Source organism: Gymnoscopelus microlampas (assembly GCF_963454915.1).
Source record: "Gymnoscopelus microlampas genome assembly, chromosome: 15".
Taxonomy (NCBI): Eukaryota; Metazoa; Chordata; class Actinopteri; order Myctophiformes; family Myctophidae; genus Gymnoscopelus; species Gymnoscopelus microlampas.
The window spans coordinates 7,418,902-7,439,722 of NC_139952.1; the positions used below are offsets into that span (position 1 = coordinate 7,418,902).

Below are 20,821 nucleotides of genomic sequence, written 5' to 3' on the forward strand. Positions count from 1 at the left end.
GTAACAGAAGCCTCAAACACACAGCGTCTTGCGTCGCTACGGTTCATTCCCCCCTTCACACAGTCTGGGTTTAACGGTTTAATATCGTTCCTTTTATAGCCCCCCTCAAAAAAAACTTTAAACTTTTTTTTTTCCCCCAAAACGGACTATACGCTGAGCGGATGCCGGATTCGGTCCGGGACGAGGTTCGGTTCGGGGCCGGGGAGGGAGGGAGGGAGGAGGGGGAGGAATGAACCGGGACATCGGGTACGTTTTTTCGTTCGAGGAATGATAATAATACAAGTATTTATGGTTCCATGCGATTCTAAGGGTTTGCTCGTGAGCACGGAGTCGCTGTGAGGAGAGAGAGGAGGGGAGAGAAGGAGAGGAGAGGAGAAAGAAAAGAGAGAGAGAGAGTAGAGATATATATTATCATGGCCGCTCAGGTCGCTAGCAGCGTCGCAACTCTCAACACCAGCCCGCCTTCCGAACTCAAAAAGCCGGACCGGGAGCAGCAGCAGCAGCCTGGCGGCGCGCAGGAGCCGGAGTCCGCGCCGGAGCACGACAACAAGGACCCGGCGGGATGCGACGGGTCGTCGCCGCCGGGCCAAGGAGGAGGGAAGGAGCTGCAGGACGGGACCGACGCTGCCGCCGCTGCCGGGGGAGAGCGAGGAGGAGAGCCTGACATGAAGAACGGCAACGGGAATTTATCCAGCAGCAGCGGTGGCCGGGTGAATAATAATAATAATAGCAGCAATCAGAACGATGCCGGCGGAGGAGGTGGTGGTGGAGGAGGGCCAGGGCCCGAGGGGGGGAACAACAACAACAACAACCATCCCGGGATGGGACACCACCACCACCAACACCACCAACAACACCACCACCACCAACAACACCAACAACACCCGGGCGCCTCCGCCTTCCCTCCACCGCCTTACGGCTACAACCAGCACTACAACAGCCGGGCCGCTTTTCATCAACATGGCGGCCAACAAAGCCCTGGCATGGCAGCTGCGTCGTCGGGAGGAATGATGGAGCAGCCCGGCTACCCGCCGAACTCGCACCCGGAGCAGCACGGCGGCTACCCCAACCACTATAACAGCTACAGCCCCTTCCCCAATAGGACTGCGTATCAGGCCCAGCAGCAAGGAGGAGGAGGAGGCGGCGGCGGCGGAGGAGGAGGCTACGCCGGGGCCATGAGCTCGTCCTCCCCGCGGAGCGCCAGCCAGCAGCAGCCTCCTCCTGCTCCTCCGCAGGCCGGGGCTGTGGGGCAGCAGCAGCAGCCGCAGCCGCAGCAGCAGCCCGGCGGCAAGCAGCAGCCTCAGCCCGGCGGCTCCGCCGGCTCCATGGCCGCCAACTCCCCGTACAGCAACACGCGGTACAACATGGGCAACAACCAGCCCACGGCCACGGCCACGCCGACCCTCAACCAGCTCCTGACCTCCCCCAGCTCCGCCAGGAGCTACCAGAACTACCCGCAGCAAGCGGACTACAATAGCAGCCCGGACCAAGGCCCCGGGAATAAGGGGCCGAGCCCGGCGGACATGGTGGTGGGAGGTGGGAGCCAGTATGGAGGAGGAGGAGGCGGCGGTGGCGGCGGTGGAGGAGGTGGGGGCCACAACACTTGGCAACAAAGGAGCCACCATCCTCCTATGAGCCCGGGAAACACTGGACAGACAATAAGCAGAAGCCAGGTAAAACTTCCCCTCTCACTACAACAGTTGCCCACTTTCACCCAGTTAACCAGAACCTAACCCCAGTGTGATCGGAGTGATTATAATAGTGATCCAGTGTGATCCAGTGACAAGGCGATTCGTTTCGTAAATACATGAATCGTCCTTCGTCACTTGGATCACGCTGGATCACTATTATATCACTCTATCGCACCAGCAAGCTGTGTGTGGAGGAAAAGAGCCACTGGTTTTAGAGAGTTGCTGCTCTATTGCAATGGGAAACACAGCCATTGTCTATGTAAGCTAGATCTCTAAAATGGCTGCCTTCTCTCTCTCTCTGTGTTTCTCTCAGTACCACCCCCCCTGCAATCATGTTTAGGTTGGGGGGGAAAATACGCTTAAATGTTGTGTTCACGTCAACTTTGGTGTGTGGATCTTAGCTCACTTTGCTGCTCCGGGTTGAAACTAGAGCAGAGTTTTGTCCAGTTAGACATTGGGGGGATCGAGGCTAAAGGTGATCGAGGCTAAACTGCTTCTTCTTTTCAGCCTCCAGCCTGTGTGTGTGTGTGTGTGTGGCTGTCAGCTTTCTGTGGGAATCCGCTGTCTAAATAGCCTTCTGTGGGGGGGTTTGCTTTCCTTTCGGTACGATCAAAAAGTTTTGTGATGAAAGCCCTGTCTGAGCTACCAAACAAGATGCAAAAAAGACGATAGCTGTTAAGAAAAATGTCATTTGCATATTCATAAGCCATCGTCACGATTTAGAAAAGGCTGTAATTTAAAGGCGAGTGTCGGATCTGAATGTGAGTAAAAAATGTTGCATAGAGACAGTGAATCGCAACATTGCATCCGCTGGAACGGCTATAATTGTATTAAAGTCTAATAACGATCGCGATGGATACGTTTTGTGTCGAAGGAGAGGCGATGTCTAGTGTCTTTGCACGACCATTTTCCCCTTCGGAGCTCCTTGTCTCCCATGTGCCGCTTGTAAACACGGCCAGTGATTTGAGTTGGCAAAAAGTGCAGATTGCTTTGCTTTGGGATTTGAATTATGGAGGTAAAAATCCTGCTGTCAGAGCCAGGAGACAGTTGGTCTTAGGTTGACATGCGAGTCGAGATCTGATTGGCTCCCCCTTCCCCTGCTCCTGGCCATTTATAATTGCATCTAATGTACCGCTGCAAAAAAAGAAAAAAAAAACACCCAGCCCTTTGCTTTAACTCTTGTTCTTCCACCTTGTCAGGAAAATTAAATCCATTCTGTCATTCATCTTTTTAACGCATGCATATGTGGCATTTATATAATCTGAAAAATATGTTTAGTATGTGTTTTTGTTCCTGAATGAACACCTCTTTTTTTTTAACCGATATAATCCTGTTTAAAGCAAGAACACAAAAGAGAGAAGACTGCACATTTTCTTTTGGAAATCACACACTCCATGTCGGTTGCATTTTATTGAACACATTTTGTCCTCTCCCTCCTACTGCAGTAATTTGCATGCTGACTCTTTTATTCATGAAAGCTTTTAGGTTTTGTTGTTAACCCTAACTCTTGCTCTGCGTGTCGGCACACAATGTGAGCGTCTCTGACAAATCGATCAAGGTGCTCTCCCCAAAAAAGTTGTCGTCGCTGTCGCTCACACGCCCCGGTTGTCTGCTCTCTTAAAATCTGATCCCAGCACAGCAGATAGGAGTAGGTGTGGTCCTCCGGCACTTTCTAGAGCAGCCTTTCCCACTGTTTCTAGATCAGCGGTTAGGTTGTGCATAGAGAGAGAGAGAGACCGAGAGAGAGAGAGAGCGAGACTGGCCTGGATAATCTTTGGCCCACGTGAGGGGAGTAGAAGTCGGACTGGCGGCGGTTGTGTTTACAAGCTGCCAAGGTGTCAGCCAAGTGTCACTGCCTCTTTTCACCGGGGTTACAATGGCCAAATTTACTTTCGCATGCAGAGTGTCGTAACCATGTCAACACCGCCGCTCGCTCGCTAACCTACATCCTCTTCTCCGGTGACATCAGCCCGGGCTTTTAACCGTGGACTGTTTTCACTCTGCAAACATGTGTGTCACGTGTTGGTTTTTATCATACTAGGGTGCCCTCTTTTTCTTTTAAAACCCCCTCATTAGGCCTCTACGTCATTTAAAGTGATACCAACAGCTCATTTTAGATGCTTAAAGGGGATGAGGGAAGGGTACCGTACCTGTATTTTAGTGCTTTCCTCCACTAACAAGAGTGAGGTGATTTGTAGCATGCCGGTCCGTTTTAATCACTTTAAACCCTATGTTCTTCATTAACCCATTTAGACCTGAGGCCGATTCTAAAAACGCCGTCTAAATCCTGACCTAAGTTTTCGGAAAAACTTCAAATATGTATTAAAACAAATGTATGTTGCTATATACTGTACATAGCAACAAGAACCCCAGATAAAAAGGGGTTCCCGCCCTGAAAGGTATTGTTACAAATAGGGGTTCCCGCCCAAAATGGGTTAAGCAGGGCCTCCCAGGGATCTGTACTTGGTCCCTTCCATTCTTCCCACTACACCAAACCTCGTTGCTGAAAATAGCCGATATACAAGCTCACAAACGCGTTGCTGACGCGCTGTGAGCTTGTATATCGGCTATTTTCGGCGAATGTTCGCCTATTAAGACATGCCCAGAATAGGGAATAGGGTTCATGTGTTGGAGAAAATCCAAGGCCGTGTTGTGTTCAGCTTCAGCATGTCTTAATTCATGTTTTTTGTTGTTGTTGTTTTTGATCATGCTGATTCATTGAGGAGGAGTAACTGGTTATCATTCAGCATGAGTTTGGTTTAATGAGGACCTTGGATTAATTTCCGTGTTTAATTAAAGGATCGGTGTGTTGGCAATATATATTCTGGTTTACATACTTTTACATGTAGCATAGCATCGTATACTACTAGTATAAGATGCTAATACAATTGTAATAACCGATAATATTGGCGTAGCTGAAGTTATGACATAATGGAATACGTTTTTATGTCTTCACAGCCCAGAGATGAGACGTTGACAGGATGGGTTGCTTATTAAGTGTTTATTTTTTATTGATTTCAACCTTTATCCGCACTTGGGAAAAGACACTGTGAATTGAGAAACAAGAACCGTCTTTTTCAAGTCTGTTGAGCTTATAATTGAAACACAAAACAAGCATAAAATGAGAGCATGCAAATAGAACCAGAAAAAAATAACCTTATGCCTTTGGGAGGTGTTCTCACCAGTTGCTTCGTGTCGTACGGCGAAAATAGCCAATCTACAAGCTCACAACGTGTCGTGGATGTGATGCGTTGTGCCTACATTTGCCATTCGACTCTTTGGAGTGACAGTGAAAACACAATGTACCGTTCATACCGTCTTACTAAGATAAGCAACATTACTGACTCAGTGGTGCGCTTTGACACAATGTGGTAAATGGCAGACTATCGCTTGGCTTGCGAACTGTTTGGTTGAGTTGTCGGTGGATAGGAGGCAGATATAGCATAACCGGAATATACAGGAGCTGGGTAGCATTAGCATGAGCTTCCTCAACTGTGTGGGGAATGAACACTCCGCAAAGTGTGGAACATTTTGCTTTGCAATTAGTCTACGCTGCAAGACGCATGTGTACAATAATGTATTGCTGACGCTGTGCATAAACAATTACTTGTATTAGGCTCCCCCTTATGGCCGGTTTAACCACTTAGAAGCCCTATATACTTTGTCGTACGATGGATAGTCAAACTAGTGTACATACGATACAAGATTACAACACTTTGCAATGTGGGCTTTTGGATTTTCTATATTTTTGCTATTTACATCTTTGTGTGTGACAGTTTTCGCCTCAGACATGGCCAGGCGGTTAAAATGGTGTAAATGTCTGAATTTTAGAATACATACTGCCACGTTCTTCCCCAATATGAGTTTTTTTGTGTGGCTTTTGACAGGAACTAATTTATTAAGCTGCAGCAACAGTGACTGCATCTTTGTTTATCTTTATATTAAAGGTAGGGTAAGTGACAGTTTCTTTTGTTAAAATAAGTGTTCCATAGCTCTATAGTGATAGTAATAATTGCTATAAAGTTTTTGTTCAGTAACAGGAGTCTCCTTGTCTCTCCAGCTCTTTAGTAAACGGTAAACATTTTCATACAATCAGTAGAGAGAACTCAGGCAGGTTACATTTTTTTTTTTAATTGGAAGTGATGACACAAAGAAATAAGCAGACAGAATTGCAACTGGAACACTATAAAATATAAGCGGACCATTGTGTACTCTCTCCTGATTGGCTGAAATTGGCAACCCACCTGAATATGTATTTCTGTTTATTAAAGAGCTGGAGCGACCCCTACTACCAACAATCTAGCAGTGATTACTATCACACAATATAGAGCTTTTACATTTTTAACAAACACTTTTTGTTTTAACCAAAACATATCACTTACCCTACTCTTTTTAAGAGTATAATATGTGAACACAGTTTGTGTGCTTGTTGTGATAACTGTGTAAAGCAGGGGTCTTCAAGGTTTTTCAGGCCAAGGACACCTTAGCTGAGAGAGAGATGAAGCAGGGACCCCCACTACATATTGTATGCAATTGTGTTGCAGATTAAACTGTTTGATTTCATAGATAGCTTCATAGACAACACTAGTAAACTTGACCTTTCACTCTGTACTTAGTCTGCTCTTTTTTCCCCAATACAGTACACTATACGTCTTTGCAGAAAATACCCGATCTACAAGCTCACAACGCCTCGCACTGCGGGGCGTTGTGAGCCTGTAGATCGGTTACGTTTTGGCTAAAGTTCTCCTCGGAATAGGGATGCTAGGGCTCAAGTGGTTAATGTAAAATAAGTCCCTATCACACAAAGATTTGGAGTCCCCTCCTGTAGTAACTCTGAGGACCCCCCGGCCCCTAGGGGTCCCTCACCCACTGTTGAAGACCACTGACTGTAAACCACGGGCAGTTTTCTCCTCCAGGAGGTGGAGATAACACGTTCTCCTCCTCCTAGCTCATCTGTGTTTGCAGGTGTCGTAGACTAGTCTAAATAACCTTCCATCTCACTCACTGTGTCCCCCAGGGACTGTTTGACTCAAAATAGACGCCTCAAGACGTACATTATTGTTTTCTTCTGTGTTGTTTTTAATATATTTATCCTTCTCTGGTTGCGGCTAAATCAAAGCTCAAAGACGCTGATTTTTAGTGCCGCTTCGGGGTCTCAATTCAAGAGTTATGAAAGTTGAGAGAGAGCTTAACTGGAAACAAACAAAGGAAGAAAAAAAATAATAAAACAAATACTGACGAGGGCAATTGTCTTCCCACACTGACACATCCAGTGTGCAAATTAATCTTCCGTCGCTTTTCTTGAATTTCTGAGCGTTACTTATGTTGGAAGTTTACAATGAGACTATTTCAGTGACGAGCGTTGCCTTGACATAATCGGCCAAGCATTTTTTTCTTGGCCCCTGTGCTTAAAGAGTATTTATTTTCCTGTTTATTTATTTTTTTCTGTTGGCGCCAGAAACGCTGTTTACTGTTGTCATTTGTTCCCCGCTAGGCGATGTATCACGCAATCCCTACAGCCAATACAAGTACCAATACGTCTATGTACTGTATATGACATTAAATTGACATCAGCCAGGCTAATATAGTGGGTAGACCACGTTTTGTCAGTCTGATTGCATCGGAATTAATCGTGTTTTTATTATCGCTGCAGTAATCATCATGCACTTTAGAGAGCAAAGACATCAACTTAAACCAACACTCCTTTTAGACGCTAGTTTGCCCCGAGCTTTCTTCATATGGATTGATTGGCCTTGCATGTGGTAATAATAAGCAGTTTCTTACTTAAAGGGCCCTTGGCTCGCTCTGAAAACTGGAAAAATGTCTGGGAGGACGTCGGTTGCACTAATTGGACATCGGCGGCGGGTGCCTCAGCCCCCGGTTGGTTCACGGCGAATCTGTTGTTTTGGCAGCAACTGTATTTTCTGAGAACGGAAAAGAGGCTAATTTCCGAAATCTCATTACTGACACCGAATGAGAAGAGCCAGAATCAACTCCATTGGAAAAGTAGAATAAATGTAGAGCGCGTGGGTTCTCACTTCATCCAATTTGTATGTTGGCTCTTAAAAATTAGCAGATCTACAAGCTCGCAGCGCAGCATGAAGTGAGCTTGTACATCTGCTATTTTTGGATTTAAAAAAAAAATGTTTGGACAATTTTGAATTATTTTTTACATGAATCTTCTGGGGGTCTCGGGCACAAAACATTTCGGGTGGGGGTCCGCAACCAAATACATATACAATTTGGGGTTCCTTGACATGAAAAAGTTTGAGAACCACTGATGTAGAGACTAGAGAGAAACATTGGTTGAGATTGTTGCATGGGTCACATAGATTTGACACTTTCAACCATGGTGTCCATGTTTGGGTCATGTCATTATAGGTGACAGTTGTCACATGTTGTCTTTTGTTTTTAACCACTTAAAACCTTTGACTTAGTTGACCAGATTCCCTCAGGGGTCTGTACTCCTTTTCCCTTTGCCGAAAACTGCAGATCTATATGCTGTTTTTGACAGAATTCACCAAAGAATAGAGACGCTATGACCCTATGTTTTTTTGTTGTTAAAACCATAACTATATTGTGATAATAATCATTGCTATAGAGTGTATGTTCAGTAACAGGAGTCTCTCCGTCTCTCCCGCTCTTTAATAAACAGAAAATAATGCGTTTTCAGGTGGGTTGCCAATTTCATCCAATCGGCAGAGAGTACCCATTCATCAGCTTCAATTTGATGTGTTCCAATTTGGTCTGTTCATTTATTTGCGTCAACACTTCCAATGTTTATCCTGCATCCTGAGTTCTCTCTATTGATTGGATACAAGTAATATCCCGACATGAACATGTTGCTTTCTGTTTACTAAAGAGCTGGATCACAATATAGAGCTGTTAAACATTTATTTTAACTAAACAATATCACTTACCCTAACTTTAAATGGCAGATCTTGATTGTAGATCAGCTATTCTCGCTATTGATCGTATGACAAAGCATATAGAGCTTAAGTTAAAAGTGGCGTCAGTGAAATTTGTTTGTTAAAATAAGTGTTAAATAGCTCTATATTATGATAGTAACCATCGTTATCGAGTGTTTGTTCAGTAACAGTGAAATTGGAAGTGATGACACAAAGAAATAAGCAGACCATATTGGAACTGGAACACTATAAAAATGAAGCTGATAAATGGTTACTACTTTGTCCTGATCGGCTGTCATTTTGCCACCCACCTGAAAATGTGTTTTTCTTGTTTATTAAAGAGCTGGAGAGAAGGGGTCTCCCCCCTGTTAGTGAACAAACACTCTATAGCGATTATTACGATCACAATATAGAGCTTTAACCTTTTTAACGAAAACCTTTTTGTTTTAACAAAAAAATATCACTTGCCCTACCTAACAGCCCACAACAATAAGTACACATGGTACATGCAGACGGACAAGCTGTCACATTCAGTGAAAAGGAACCCCCCCCCCCCCCCCACCCAGCCAGTACCAACAAAAAAACACTTTAAAAAGAAGTATTCCATAGACGTTCTTGTTTCCAAGCCAAACAAAATCCAAGTCATGATCACATCTAAAGCCTAAAATCTAAACCTTTTTTCTATTTGTTTTTGTGGGCCTCCATACCATTTTGGGGGTAAGTGTGACAGATGTCAGATGAGGCCACCAGCACACCACAGTCACAGTGATACCCAGACACATGTGTGACTGATGTGGCAGCCAGCGGACCAAAGTCCAGCCTGGCTCTGCCACACATCCTCACTTTTTCACAGCCGTGCGTTTGGCCTAGTTTTTTTTTCTCTCTGCTATAGAAGTGAACTGTCTGTGACCAAGTACTGGTTTCTGGGGTGGCTCTAAACCTTGTATGTCCAACACCGTTCCCTTTTTATTATTATTAAAATAAACTTTTCATAATTGTTAAAATAGCAGATCTACAAGCTCACAACGCGGCGCAAAGCGCCGCGTTGTGAGCTTGTAGTTTTGCTATTTTCACAACTTTTCTGCGACACTCTTGTATCATGAAGTAGGGCATTAATTACTTAATTAATGCCCTACTTCATACTTTGCTTAAAAAGTATGGATATATACGAGTTTTTTTGCCAGACGGCAACGAACTAGATCCTATTCCAGTGTTGGAGCAGATTTTCATTCATTGGCATTGGTGGGTTTGGGTTTTGTAAGTGGCAGATGATGATGATGATGATGATGATGATAATGATGGTAATTAAATGACAGACTTATACCTGACTTGCACCACCTGCTTTCTACAGATGATCGGAAACACTCATTCTGATTATGGGATTTTTATGTATTCTGCTCTGAACATAATGAGCATAATGCAAGTGTTCTTATGAATGTTGTTGGCGTAGGTTCTTTTAATATATTAGGGATGAACCTATATATCGGCCTCGTATCGGGCAATATTTGCCGTTATCGGTCAATATCGGTATCGGCAAATAAAGTTTACATTCACTGATGACAGTAGCCGATATCAACTTTGCGTTGGCTATGGTGGTGTGTTGGTTATCTGCAACCTACCAAGCTATTGATTCTGAGTTCAGTTATTTCTCATAATGAAGATTTCTTTCTTTCCGTGGCACAAAAGGGGGAAATAATAATACTAAAAACTAAATAAACACATATCTATATATCTATATCTATATATATTAGGCCAAGCGTTTCCCCTCTTGCTCAGCAGAGTGGAGGTGAGGTATTAACTAGTAGCTTGTGAGGCCATAATCACGAGAAGTAATCAAAGGAGCACTTCACCTATTTTCAACCCTATCTTCATATAATTGGTCCTCACTAATGCTCATTGATTGTAAGAGGGCACTCTTTGAGTGGACATTCAGTGCAACGCGGCACGTTGGGAGCTCGTACGTTGTCGAAGAGATTTGGTGTAGAGTGAAAAAAGGAGCGAGCCTAGTATAGATCCTTGGGCGGCTCCGGTCAAGAAGATATGTAAGGGTTTTAAGTAGTTAATTGAGCACTGCTAATGGAGACACTCATAGCTGTTTCCCTGCCATGCTAAGATTGGTCCCACAACTCTCTGTGATGCAGTGGTTCTCAAAGTGTGTTTTGAATATTTTCCAAACATAAGTAAAACAAAAAATGTATGGGGGTCCGCAAGCAATTGGCGTTCCTTGGTATTAAAAAGTTTTAGAACCACTTCTGTAACGTGACACAACAAACCCGCAGCCTGGTGACAGTGTCTGTGTGTCATAACCCCACCCCCTGACACATTTCCAGCAAGAAGCAAGGAATTTAAATTTCTAATGTGATTGTGTTTTCTTTACTCCGACATCAAACTTCTGTTTGGTCTGAACTGATGGAAAGGCTTTACAAGCAAGAAAGAGAAGAAAGCACTTTGATGTGTGGGGTCACATTGAATATACAAATAACTCCCAATTTCTCGCCGTTTTTTGAATAAGCAGATGGACAGTGGTTTACTTCAAAACAATAACAGGCGACCGACAGGAAGTTTAAACGATCGGGAAACCCGTATCATTTTTGTTTTACTTGTATTTTATTTTATGCTTCTCTCTAGGCCTGTCACAATTATTACATAATCGCCTAATTGAGATGCGACGTGTTGTGAGTCCACTATTAAAACTAATCTCATTTCTTTACATGTTTAAAGGGATAGTTCACCCCCAAAATGACTTTTTCTATCGATTAGTCACCCCATGGAGACTTAAATTCATGAATATTCTTTTGTTTTTGTCGCATTCCTAAGCCAATAATTTGATGACCGGGTGTATTTCCGTTCTCCTACCGGATACATTAGCATCGTTCCACCGGTAATCAAATTATTGGCTTAGGAATGCAACAAAAACAAAAAAATATCCATGAATTCAAGTCTCCATGGGGTGTCTAATTGATAGAAAAAAAGTCATTTTGTGGGTGAACTATCCCTTTAAGTTATTTTCCATATCTGCCTTGTGCAATGTTTGTTTACAAAGCCTCGAAGGCGAACAGAAATGTAATTTGTATCCATATGTGCTGACGTTCACTGCCAAAAACGCTCAATCGCAATAATTCGTGTGACAATTAATCGTCATTAAAAATACAATTTCATGACCGTGACAGCCCTACTTTTCTGTCTTCTTAGGAACACAAACGTTGTCGCGCAGTAAAACCAACATCATCCACCTGATTTCTCCCATCAGATTACAAAAGGAATATGTAATATATCTACAAATGGCTCCTTTTATCCCATTCCATCCGGGAACGCATCTGTGTCATTTTAAGATTTCTTTGGCTATTCAAAAATAGTAGATCTACAAGCCCCAATCCGATACATCTGCTTTAAAAAAAAAAAAAAAAAAGTGTGCAAATCTTTGAATATATATATAATTTTTTTACTCAAATCTTTGCTTCTGGGGGTCCCTGGAACAACATATTTTGAGATGGGGGGGGGGGGGGGTGGTCCGGTGGTCCGCGGACAAATACATATAATTTTGGGTGGTCCTTGACATGAAACAAGTTTGAGAACCACTGATATTATAGCAAAGTATAATATCATTTTTTTTGTATGTATTCAAAGATTTGCGCACATTTTCACGATTTTTCCACAAAGAAAAAGCAGATCTACAAGCTCATAGCTACGAGCTTGTAGATCTACAATTTTTTGAACAGCCCAAATTATAAAATAATGGTTATATAGCTTAAAAGAAGAATCTAAAATGACACAGCATGCGTTCCCGGATTGAATGGGTTAAAAGGCCTGGTTGGTTTTATCGCGATGATGCAGGAGTTGTGTTGCCGGGGAGTTCAAAAGAAGACTTTCTCTTTTTCTGTGTTTTTTTTCCCCCTCTCCCCTCAGTGTGTGCTTTGCTGAGTAATGATTCTACTCACAGCCACATGGACAGTATACTGCCTCCCGGCTCTGTGTGTGTGTGTGTGTGTGTGTGTGACCGACCACATGCACGTGTGTGTGTGTATGAAAGGCAAACACGGCCATGCGCACGTGCCCTCTTGACTGGATGATTTGCGTGCACGAGGGAGAAACGGTGTCAGTGATACCCGGGGGAGTGAGGAGGAGGAGGAGGGAAGGAGGGTTTTGTGAATGATCTGACTGGGTCCGTCTCTGACAGCTGTGTGTATTTGTGTATTAACCCATTGATACCTGGAACGCATCCGTGTCACTTTAGATGTCTTTGGGCTATTCAAAAATAGCAGATCTACAAGCTCATAGCACGGCACCGAGTGCCGCGCTATGAGCTTGTAGATCTGCTATTTTTGAAAAATCGTGAAAATTATTTTTTAATATTTTTTTCCAAAAAACTGTTAGGATTTAGAAAATGTTTAGAAGCGGCCTCAGGTCTTAATGGGTTAAAAGTGTGTGTGTGTGTGTGACGTGCGCGTGTGCTCTCTCTTCCTTGAAGGGGGGGGAATAGGGGGCCGGCCTTCGGGAGCAGCTCTGACCTGCCTCGCGGTCCGCGTGCCACCGACCAATCCCGTCTCTCTTTAGCAGCGGTGGACGGTATCGTGACCGAGTACATTTACTTGAGTTACCGTTTTGAGTATTATTACTTTACTTGGATATTTGTATATGTATTTTTTTTCCCCACTACATTTCAAAGACAAATATTGTACTTTTGACTCCTGCGTTTCTAGGAAGGGGAAAACGGTACGACCACTTCCACTGTAACTGTCCTCTTCTTACCCCGGATTTGAACTCGTGTCAAGATCCTGTGTCTAGTAGGTGAGACATGACCTTTGACACGATCTAAATGTCTCATTGGAAGAGCAGGGAGACAAAATGCAACCACCCCAATTATATAAGTTATATTGTATTAACCCTTTAAGACCTGAGGCCGCTTCTAAGAATTTTCTAAATCCTAACAGTTTTTTGAAAAAAAAATCAAAAAAATATTTTTTCACGATTTTTCAAAAATATCAGATCTACAAGCTCATAGCGCGGCACTCGGTGCCGCGCTATGAGCTTGTATATCTGATATTTTTGAATAGCAAAAGAAATCTAAAGTGACACAGATGCGTTCCAGGTATTAATGGCTTAACATACTCTACCATACAGATTGGACACGATTACATTTTATTCCTTAAAAACAAGTTACATGGTGCTGCTTTTAAGCCCTATTTCAAATGTAGTGAAAATAGTAGATCTGCAAGCTCGCAACGTCGCTTTGTGACGATTCTTCGAAGATTTCTGGAAGATCTGTGAATTCTTTGGGAATATTTTAATGCGGCAATTCATTGCATGAATCAGCATGTGACATTATGTATTCTCTATATTGTTGAATACAACAATAAGACAAATACGACTGCTAAATATCCCTTGTTGGCTGGTATGTTTGTCTACTCCGCTAGCCACTCAGACTGGTAACTAGGAATTTCGACCACATCTATTTTGATCAGTACAAAACTTTCGCACGTTTTAAAAGTCTTAACCCATTAAGAACTGAAGCCGATTCTACAAATGTCTTCTAAATCCCAACAGTTTTCTAAAAAGCGTATGTTTCTATATCAGTGGTTCTCAAACTTTGTCACAATTGTCAAGGACCCCCAAAATTATATGTATTTGGCCGCAAACCCCCATCTGAAAATATTTTATTCCAGGGACCCCCAGAAGCAAAGATTGGAGTTAAAAATGTTCGCTTTAAAAGAATACACATATTCAAAGATTTGCACACATTTTCACGATTTCTCAAAAATAGCAGATCTACAAGTGCCGTGCTACAAGCTTGTATATCTGCTATTTTTGAATAGCCAAAGTGTAAAATAATGCTTTTTTTTTACCTCAAATAAAAAAATGACACTGTTGCGTTCCAGGTCTTAATGGGTAAAAGCAGGCGCGTAGTTCCCTTTCATGCCAGTGAACCGAGTTGAGAGTTGAGACTTATCTTGCATTAATGGAAAAAAAAACAAAGTAGCAATTTTTTTGCACATTGGAAATGCATTGAAAAAAAACAACCTCCACCAAATGTCCCCACGGACAAAATGTCAAACTTGTGCTGCTGTGGTCGTTCCAGAGACGGAAACGCGACGCTAAATCATTTCTTTTGACATTTTGCTTCTTTCATTTTTTGTCTTTTTTTTTGTAAAGTGCTCCAGATTAGCATAGTAATATCTTTCTCTGCGTCCGTGTGACACTACAGACTTCATTTACATGACTTGTAGGGTGTGTGTGTGTGTGTGTGTGTTTTTAAAAAGCAGTTAACCTTTAAATGTATGCAGTTGCTGCTGATCCGGTGGATGCTGAGACTGACGCCACCCCTAGGCTTCTCTTTACACGCAGCGCTCACCTTTGCTCTCCTCAAAAATTGCCAATGGCTCCTATGAGGCATGGAGAACCATGTAAGCATGCAAGGAGGATTTAGACTTTGTTTGTGTGCGTGCGTGTGTGTCAGTGGTGGAAAAAAGTACTCACGTTTTTTATTTGAGTAAAAGTATCAATACTGCAATGTAGACATACTGTTGCAAGTAAAAGTCTGGAATTCAAAATGTACTTGAGTAGAAGTACATAAGTATTGGTATCAAAATGTACTTAAAAGTACCAACGTAGAAAGTACTACTTATGCAGAATGTCCCATTTCCCAATTTTTTCAAATGTATAAAATGTATATCAATCTTTTGAAAATGGCAGATCTACAAGCTCACGACACATTGTGAGCTTGTAGATCTGCCATTTTAGAAAAATCGTGAACATTTGTGCAAATCTTTGAATATATATATATTTTGAAAGCGAACATTTGTAATAAAAATCTTTGCTTCTGGGGGTCCCTGGAACAACATTTGCGATGGGGGTCCGCGGCCAAATACATATCATTTTGGGGAACCAGTGACCACTGATTTAGGGGTTGGAATTATTCCTGATTTATACGTAGTTCACGCCCAGTGAGTGTGAGTGTCTTCCGTACTGAAATATAACAAGTCTACAAGCTCGCAATGCGTGGCGCTTTGTGAGCTTGTTGATGTGCTATTATTAGGTTATTTTCTAATATTTTATTGTCCTCACAAGTAATACAAACCTGTGTGCGCGTGCAACTCAATTATGACGTATGGGGTTGTGGATTTGCCCTCCAGTGAGAAATCATTGCTTTGTGTTTTTGTCCAACGTTTGCCTGGCGCGGTTCCAGCCTGGCTAAGGGCAATCTATCCACAGCTGAGGAGCGGATTGGAAAAGACCAAAGGGTTGCACAGAGATTCTGGGAAAAATATTATCTCTGAGATCTATCGCAATACCCAACGTCTTGATTCCAATCCCAATGCTAGGAACCTCAGTTTTTTTATTCTAGATTCTTCTTTTTGTTAGGGTTGCAACTATCGATTATTTTTCTTGATTACCTTTTGATTAATCAAGTAATTGAGTTTCATAGAGTTTCATATATCAAAGGAATTGATTATCCACTTTAGTGTTATTTCCTACTAAGTCGCACAATGGTGCCATGCAAATATTGTGAAGTTTGAGCTTGTAGATCTGCTATTTTCAAAAAGAAATCACCTATAATGACTCGCACAAAAGACGGAATGATATTCGATTACATTGATTAGTTCAATTAACTGTTGCACCCATAGATATTTTTATCATGTTATCCATGTTGAAATAGAAAACGGCAAACTTCTTTTCATTTCAAGGACCCCTGGTTTTCTATGCATTAGAGCACGGATCCCCGTAACCCTTTAGAGTGTACGGGTCCATTTGGTTCCATTTGTACGCAGGAGTTACCTATCATTTAGCTGGGGACCCTCCGGAGCCCACTTTGAGAACGACTGCATTGAAGTCTGCCCTCGGTGGAAGAATCGGGCCTGTTAGATTATATATGCAGCAAGTAAATACTCATTATTGAGGGCCAGCTAAACGGGGGTTGGGAAAAAAAGGTGAAGTGTTCCTTTTTGAAGGGTCGTTAACCACTTGAACCCTAGTGTCCCTATTCTGGGAGAGAACATACGCCGAAAATAGCCGATCTACGCGACACGTTGTGAGCTTGTAGATCCGCTATTTTCACTACTTTTGTGTGACGAAGTAGGGCACTAGTTTACGTAAATAAAAACAAAGTTGAAACATGGAGATACAAGGTTTCTGCCCGGCAACTAAGGCTTGGCGAGACTGGCATGACGGGGAAGCAGAGATACATGCTCCTGCTTGGTGTCTCTTTGAACCAGAAGAGAATTTGCATGATGGCATAATATAGCTGTTATGTTTGCAAAGGAACTGTTTCCACCGGCTCAGCTGCTCTCACAGTGTGTTCTCACACAGGTTAGCTAGAAACCTTTGGTGTTCTCCAAGTACATTTAGTGTTAGTGTTGTACTTTATAGGTGTATGTTTTTTTTCTTCTTTCCCCCAAGCTCGTGACTTAGTCTGCTACGTGTCAAATAGAAATGTTGTACTTTTGACTTATTTTTTAAAATATGCCTTTTTACCCCTTTTTCTCCCCAATGTACTCGTTATGCCAATTAATTCCGCCCCACACACATGTGTGTGTTGTCACTGCTGTTTTATCTGACTGACTCACCTGCCAGTAAGGAGCCCCCACCGAGAGGACGTTGAACGTTCGTCCAACTCTTTTCGCCCCCAACACTCCCTGCTGACAGGTGCCACCCCCAGCCTGTAGGAATACATGCATTTGCCATTGCTCTATTGTTGCCATTGCTCTAATTTTTAGTTTTTTGCTCTGTGTTTAGTCTTTAGTTTTTCTTGCTCTGTAAAGCACTTTGAGCTGCATTTATGTCATGAAAGGTGCTATATAAATGAAGTTTATTATTATTATTATTATCGGTTTACCTCGCAGAACACGGGCCAATTGCGTTCGTATATAGACATCCGACAAAGCCGGATGCACCACGGTGGATTCGAACCCACAACCGCCGCAGTAGCGGGCAGGCACTTTACCAACTGCGCCACCAGAGCGCCGACTCATTTCTAGGACATTTCTTGTGACCCAAACGTGCAAAAATATATTATATATATTTTTTTTTTGCTTTTTGAATTTCTTTTGAATACTGTTGTATTTACTTGCTGCAAGGGCCGATTCCTCTGCAGAGTGCAGACTGCTTAATATGAAAAATAATTGACTTCAAAGCGGTCGGTGACTTCAAAGCAGATCTACAAGCTCGTAGCGCGGCACTCGGTGCCGCGCTACGAGCTTGTATATCTGCTATTTTTGAATAGCCCAAAGTGTAAAATAATGCTTTTTAGCTCAAATCTAAAAATTGCACAGTTCCAGGTCTTAATGGGTTAAATCATTGTGTGTGTGTGTGTGTGTGTGTGTGTTTGTTCAGTTTATGACGATGTATCTTTTTGTCCCGGCCATGTGGCGCAGGAGGTGTGTGTGTGTGTGTGTTTGTGGTGTGACCACGAGACGGGCAGTGACCCAGCCCAGGCGACCTTTAAGTGGCTTCTCCCCCCCCCCCCCCCCCCGTTCCGTAGCCAAGGGTTATTTCTGGCGTCGGTAGTGTAGTGAGTGACACACTTATCGTAATGGGTGACGGCCAGCCCAGGGTGCCCCACACACTACTGTCGGTCAGACTGAATGAAAGTATCGCTCACACCACGGTCGAGGAGTGCAAGCCGAGATGAGTGGAACGTGACGTGACGTCGTCGTGTCCTGTGCCTCTTCAAATTTCACCACCGTGAAAGCCCCCTCTAAGTTGTCATACTAAAAATCGGTCACGTGACCCCGTTGGGAATCGGTGTTTCGTAATCCGTTTGTGTCGGGTGGAACACTCATGTTTCCCAAAAACTTTTCAGGGCTCAAATTCAAAAGCATGACAAGTAGCAGATCTACACGCTCGAAACGCGGTGCGAAGCGACACGTTTCGAGCTTGTAGATCTGCAACTTTTGATGAAAGGTAGGGTAAGTCATTTTCTTTGGTTAAAATAAGTGTTAAATAGCTCTATATTCTGATAGTACTCATTGCTATAGAGTGTTTGTTCAGTAACAGGAGTCTCCATGTCTCTCCAGCTCTTTATTAAACATAAAATGAGTTTCCAGGTCAGGATATCAATTTTATCCAATCAGGATAGAGAACTCAGTCAGGATACAGATTAAACAAGTGAAATTGGAAGTGATGAAACAAAGAAATGCGCAGACAACATTGGAACTGGAACACTATACAAAATAAGCTGATAAATAGGTACTCTCTTCTGATTGGCTGAAATGTTGTCACCTACTTGAACATTTATTTTCTGTTTATCAAAGAGCTGGAGAGACATGGAGACCTCTGTTACTGAACAAACACTCTATAGCAATGAGTACTATCAGAACATAGTGCTTTAACCTTTAACAAAAACCTTTTAGTTTTGACCAAAAATATCACTTACCCTACCTTTTTAAATGTATGTACAAAACACAAAAAGTTCAAATATATAGATAAGAGGTTTCTGTTCGACAGCAACGACATGCGCGTGCTCCGACTCCCAAGAGGAACCGCGCGGGCTGTGGCCTCTCCTGTCTGAGGCATTATGCCCTGTTGTCCCCCCCCCCCTCTCCTCCCCACAGTCGAGGGGGAATCCCCCACAGCAGTCACCTGGAACGGTGTCTGGGTGACAGCAGGGTTGACAGACACACAGCAGTCAGCGGGGAACCTCCAGTGTCTTCTCTCTCTCTATTTCTGACCTGACATCTCTCTCTTGACAGGCGAGTTTGGAAATGCTTCGGCTGCCTCTCTCTAGATTTTTTTGTCACCCCTTGCCGCCCCGGCCCGGGCCGATGGCGAGCTTGTTGGTAATCAACAGTGGCGGAAGAAGTACTCGGATATTTACTTTAACCCATTAAGGCCTGAGTCCGATTCTTAAAATGTTTTCTAAATCCTAACAGATTTTTGAAAAAAATATATAAAATATTCTTTTTTTACGATTTTTTCAAAAATAGCAGATCTACATGCTCGTAGCGCGCACTCGGTGCCGCGCTATGAGCTTGTAGATCTGCTATTTTTGAATAGCCAAAGAAATCTAAATTGACACAGATGCGTTCCAGGAGTAGTTCACCCAAAAAAAATGACTTATTTTCTATCAATTACACACCCCATGTAGCCTTGAATTCATGGATTTGTTTTTGTCGCATTCCTAAGCCAATAATTTGACCTTCACTTGCAGTTGCATATTATTTGACCAGGAGTATCTATATTTTGACTCAAATTACTGGGGTTCAGTACTTTGTCCATCACTGGTACCAAGGGTTCCCAAACTTTTCAGTGCCGTGACCCCCCAAAAGAATCATATTTGAACTGGGCACTGACAAGCACTTGTGAATTGTAGGCGTTACATTTAGTTTGACTCGCTTCCACAGATAAATATTTGTGAAAATAGCCGAACCACAAGCTTGCAGAGCGTCTATTTTCACAATGTTTGCCTCTCTCTTATGTCATATTGACAATTTGGCCTATTTGGTATGAAAAAGGTCTTAAGGTCATTAAATTGTAACTTTAGAAATGTCCAGATACCCTGTATATACACTCATACTGTATGTTGGTTTGTTTACTGTTGAGTGAGAAAACAATGTTGCACATTAAGCTAATCATCTGGGGACCCCCCCATAATAATTTGGGGACCGCCCTGGGGTTTCCCGACCCTGGTTTGGGAACCACTTGGGGTTAGACTACTCTGTGCTTGGCGTGTGGGCACCGGCCTTATCGCGCGCAGACTTTTCTTTTAACGATTCCCTTTCTTTTCTTTTTCTTTTGTTGTTGCTCGTATTAACCTCTCATAACCTCACGTAAACCTGTTGCGTCCCCCCCCCCCCCCCCTTCACATCCACGGATACAAGACACAGTAAAGGAAAAGTAATAGTTTCTCATCATCGTGTGTGGTGTGTGGGGTTGGTTGGCTGCTCAGTCAGTCCCCTCTTCCCTGTAAATCTTTAGCATTCTTGAGAACAGCTGGCGGAACATCTGGGTGAGTAATATGCCGCTGCTGCTCTAGTCTAGTGGATGGATAGACCCCCCCCCCCCCCCCCCCCCCCACTCCCCCCCCCCCCCCCCCTCTCTCTTATTTTCCAGAGTCATGCGGCGGTCAGCTCTCTAAAGGCGGGCCTGGAACCACTAAGGCTGATTTGTCGGACAGACAGACAGGCAAGAGCAGAGAGACCCAATTGCCTTAATTGAGAACAAGCGGCGGTTTTCCGTTTTTTTTTTTTTGTGTGTGTTTAGTCTTTGCGGCTTCTTGTCGATGTTAAC

The 20,821-nt window shown here is 43.2% G+C and overlaps 1 protein-coding gene across 1 annotated transcript in view; it reads left to right on the forward strand.

Annotated features, from left to right (window-relative positions):
• Positions 1–236: 236 nt before the first annotated feature.
• arid1ab (AT-rich interactive domain 1Ab) overlaps positions 237–20,821 on the forward strand; it is a 132,339-nt gene continuing 111,754 nt past the window's right edge. Inside the window, exon 1 of the mRNA XM_084080263.1 lies at positions 237–1,673. Coding sequence (XP_083936389.1) covers positions 414–1,673 — 1,260 coding nt within the window. The 5' untranslated portion in view covers positions 237–413. The remainder of the gene's footprint in view (positions 1,674–20,821) is intronic.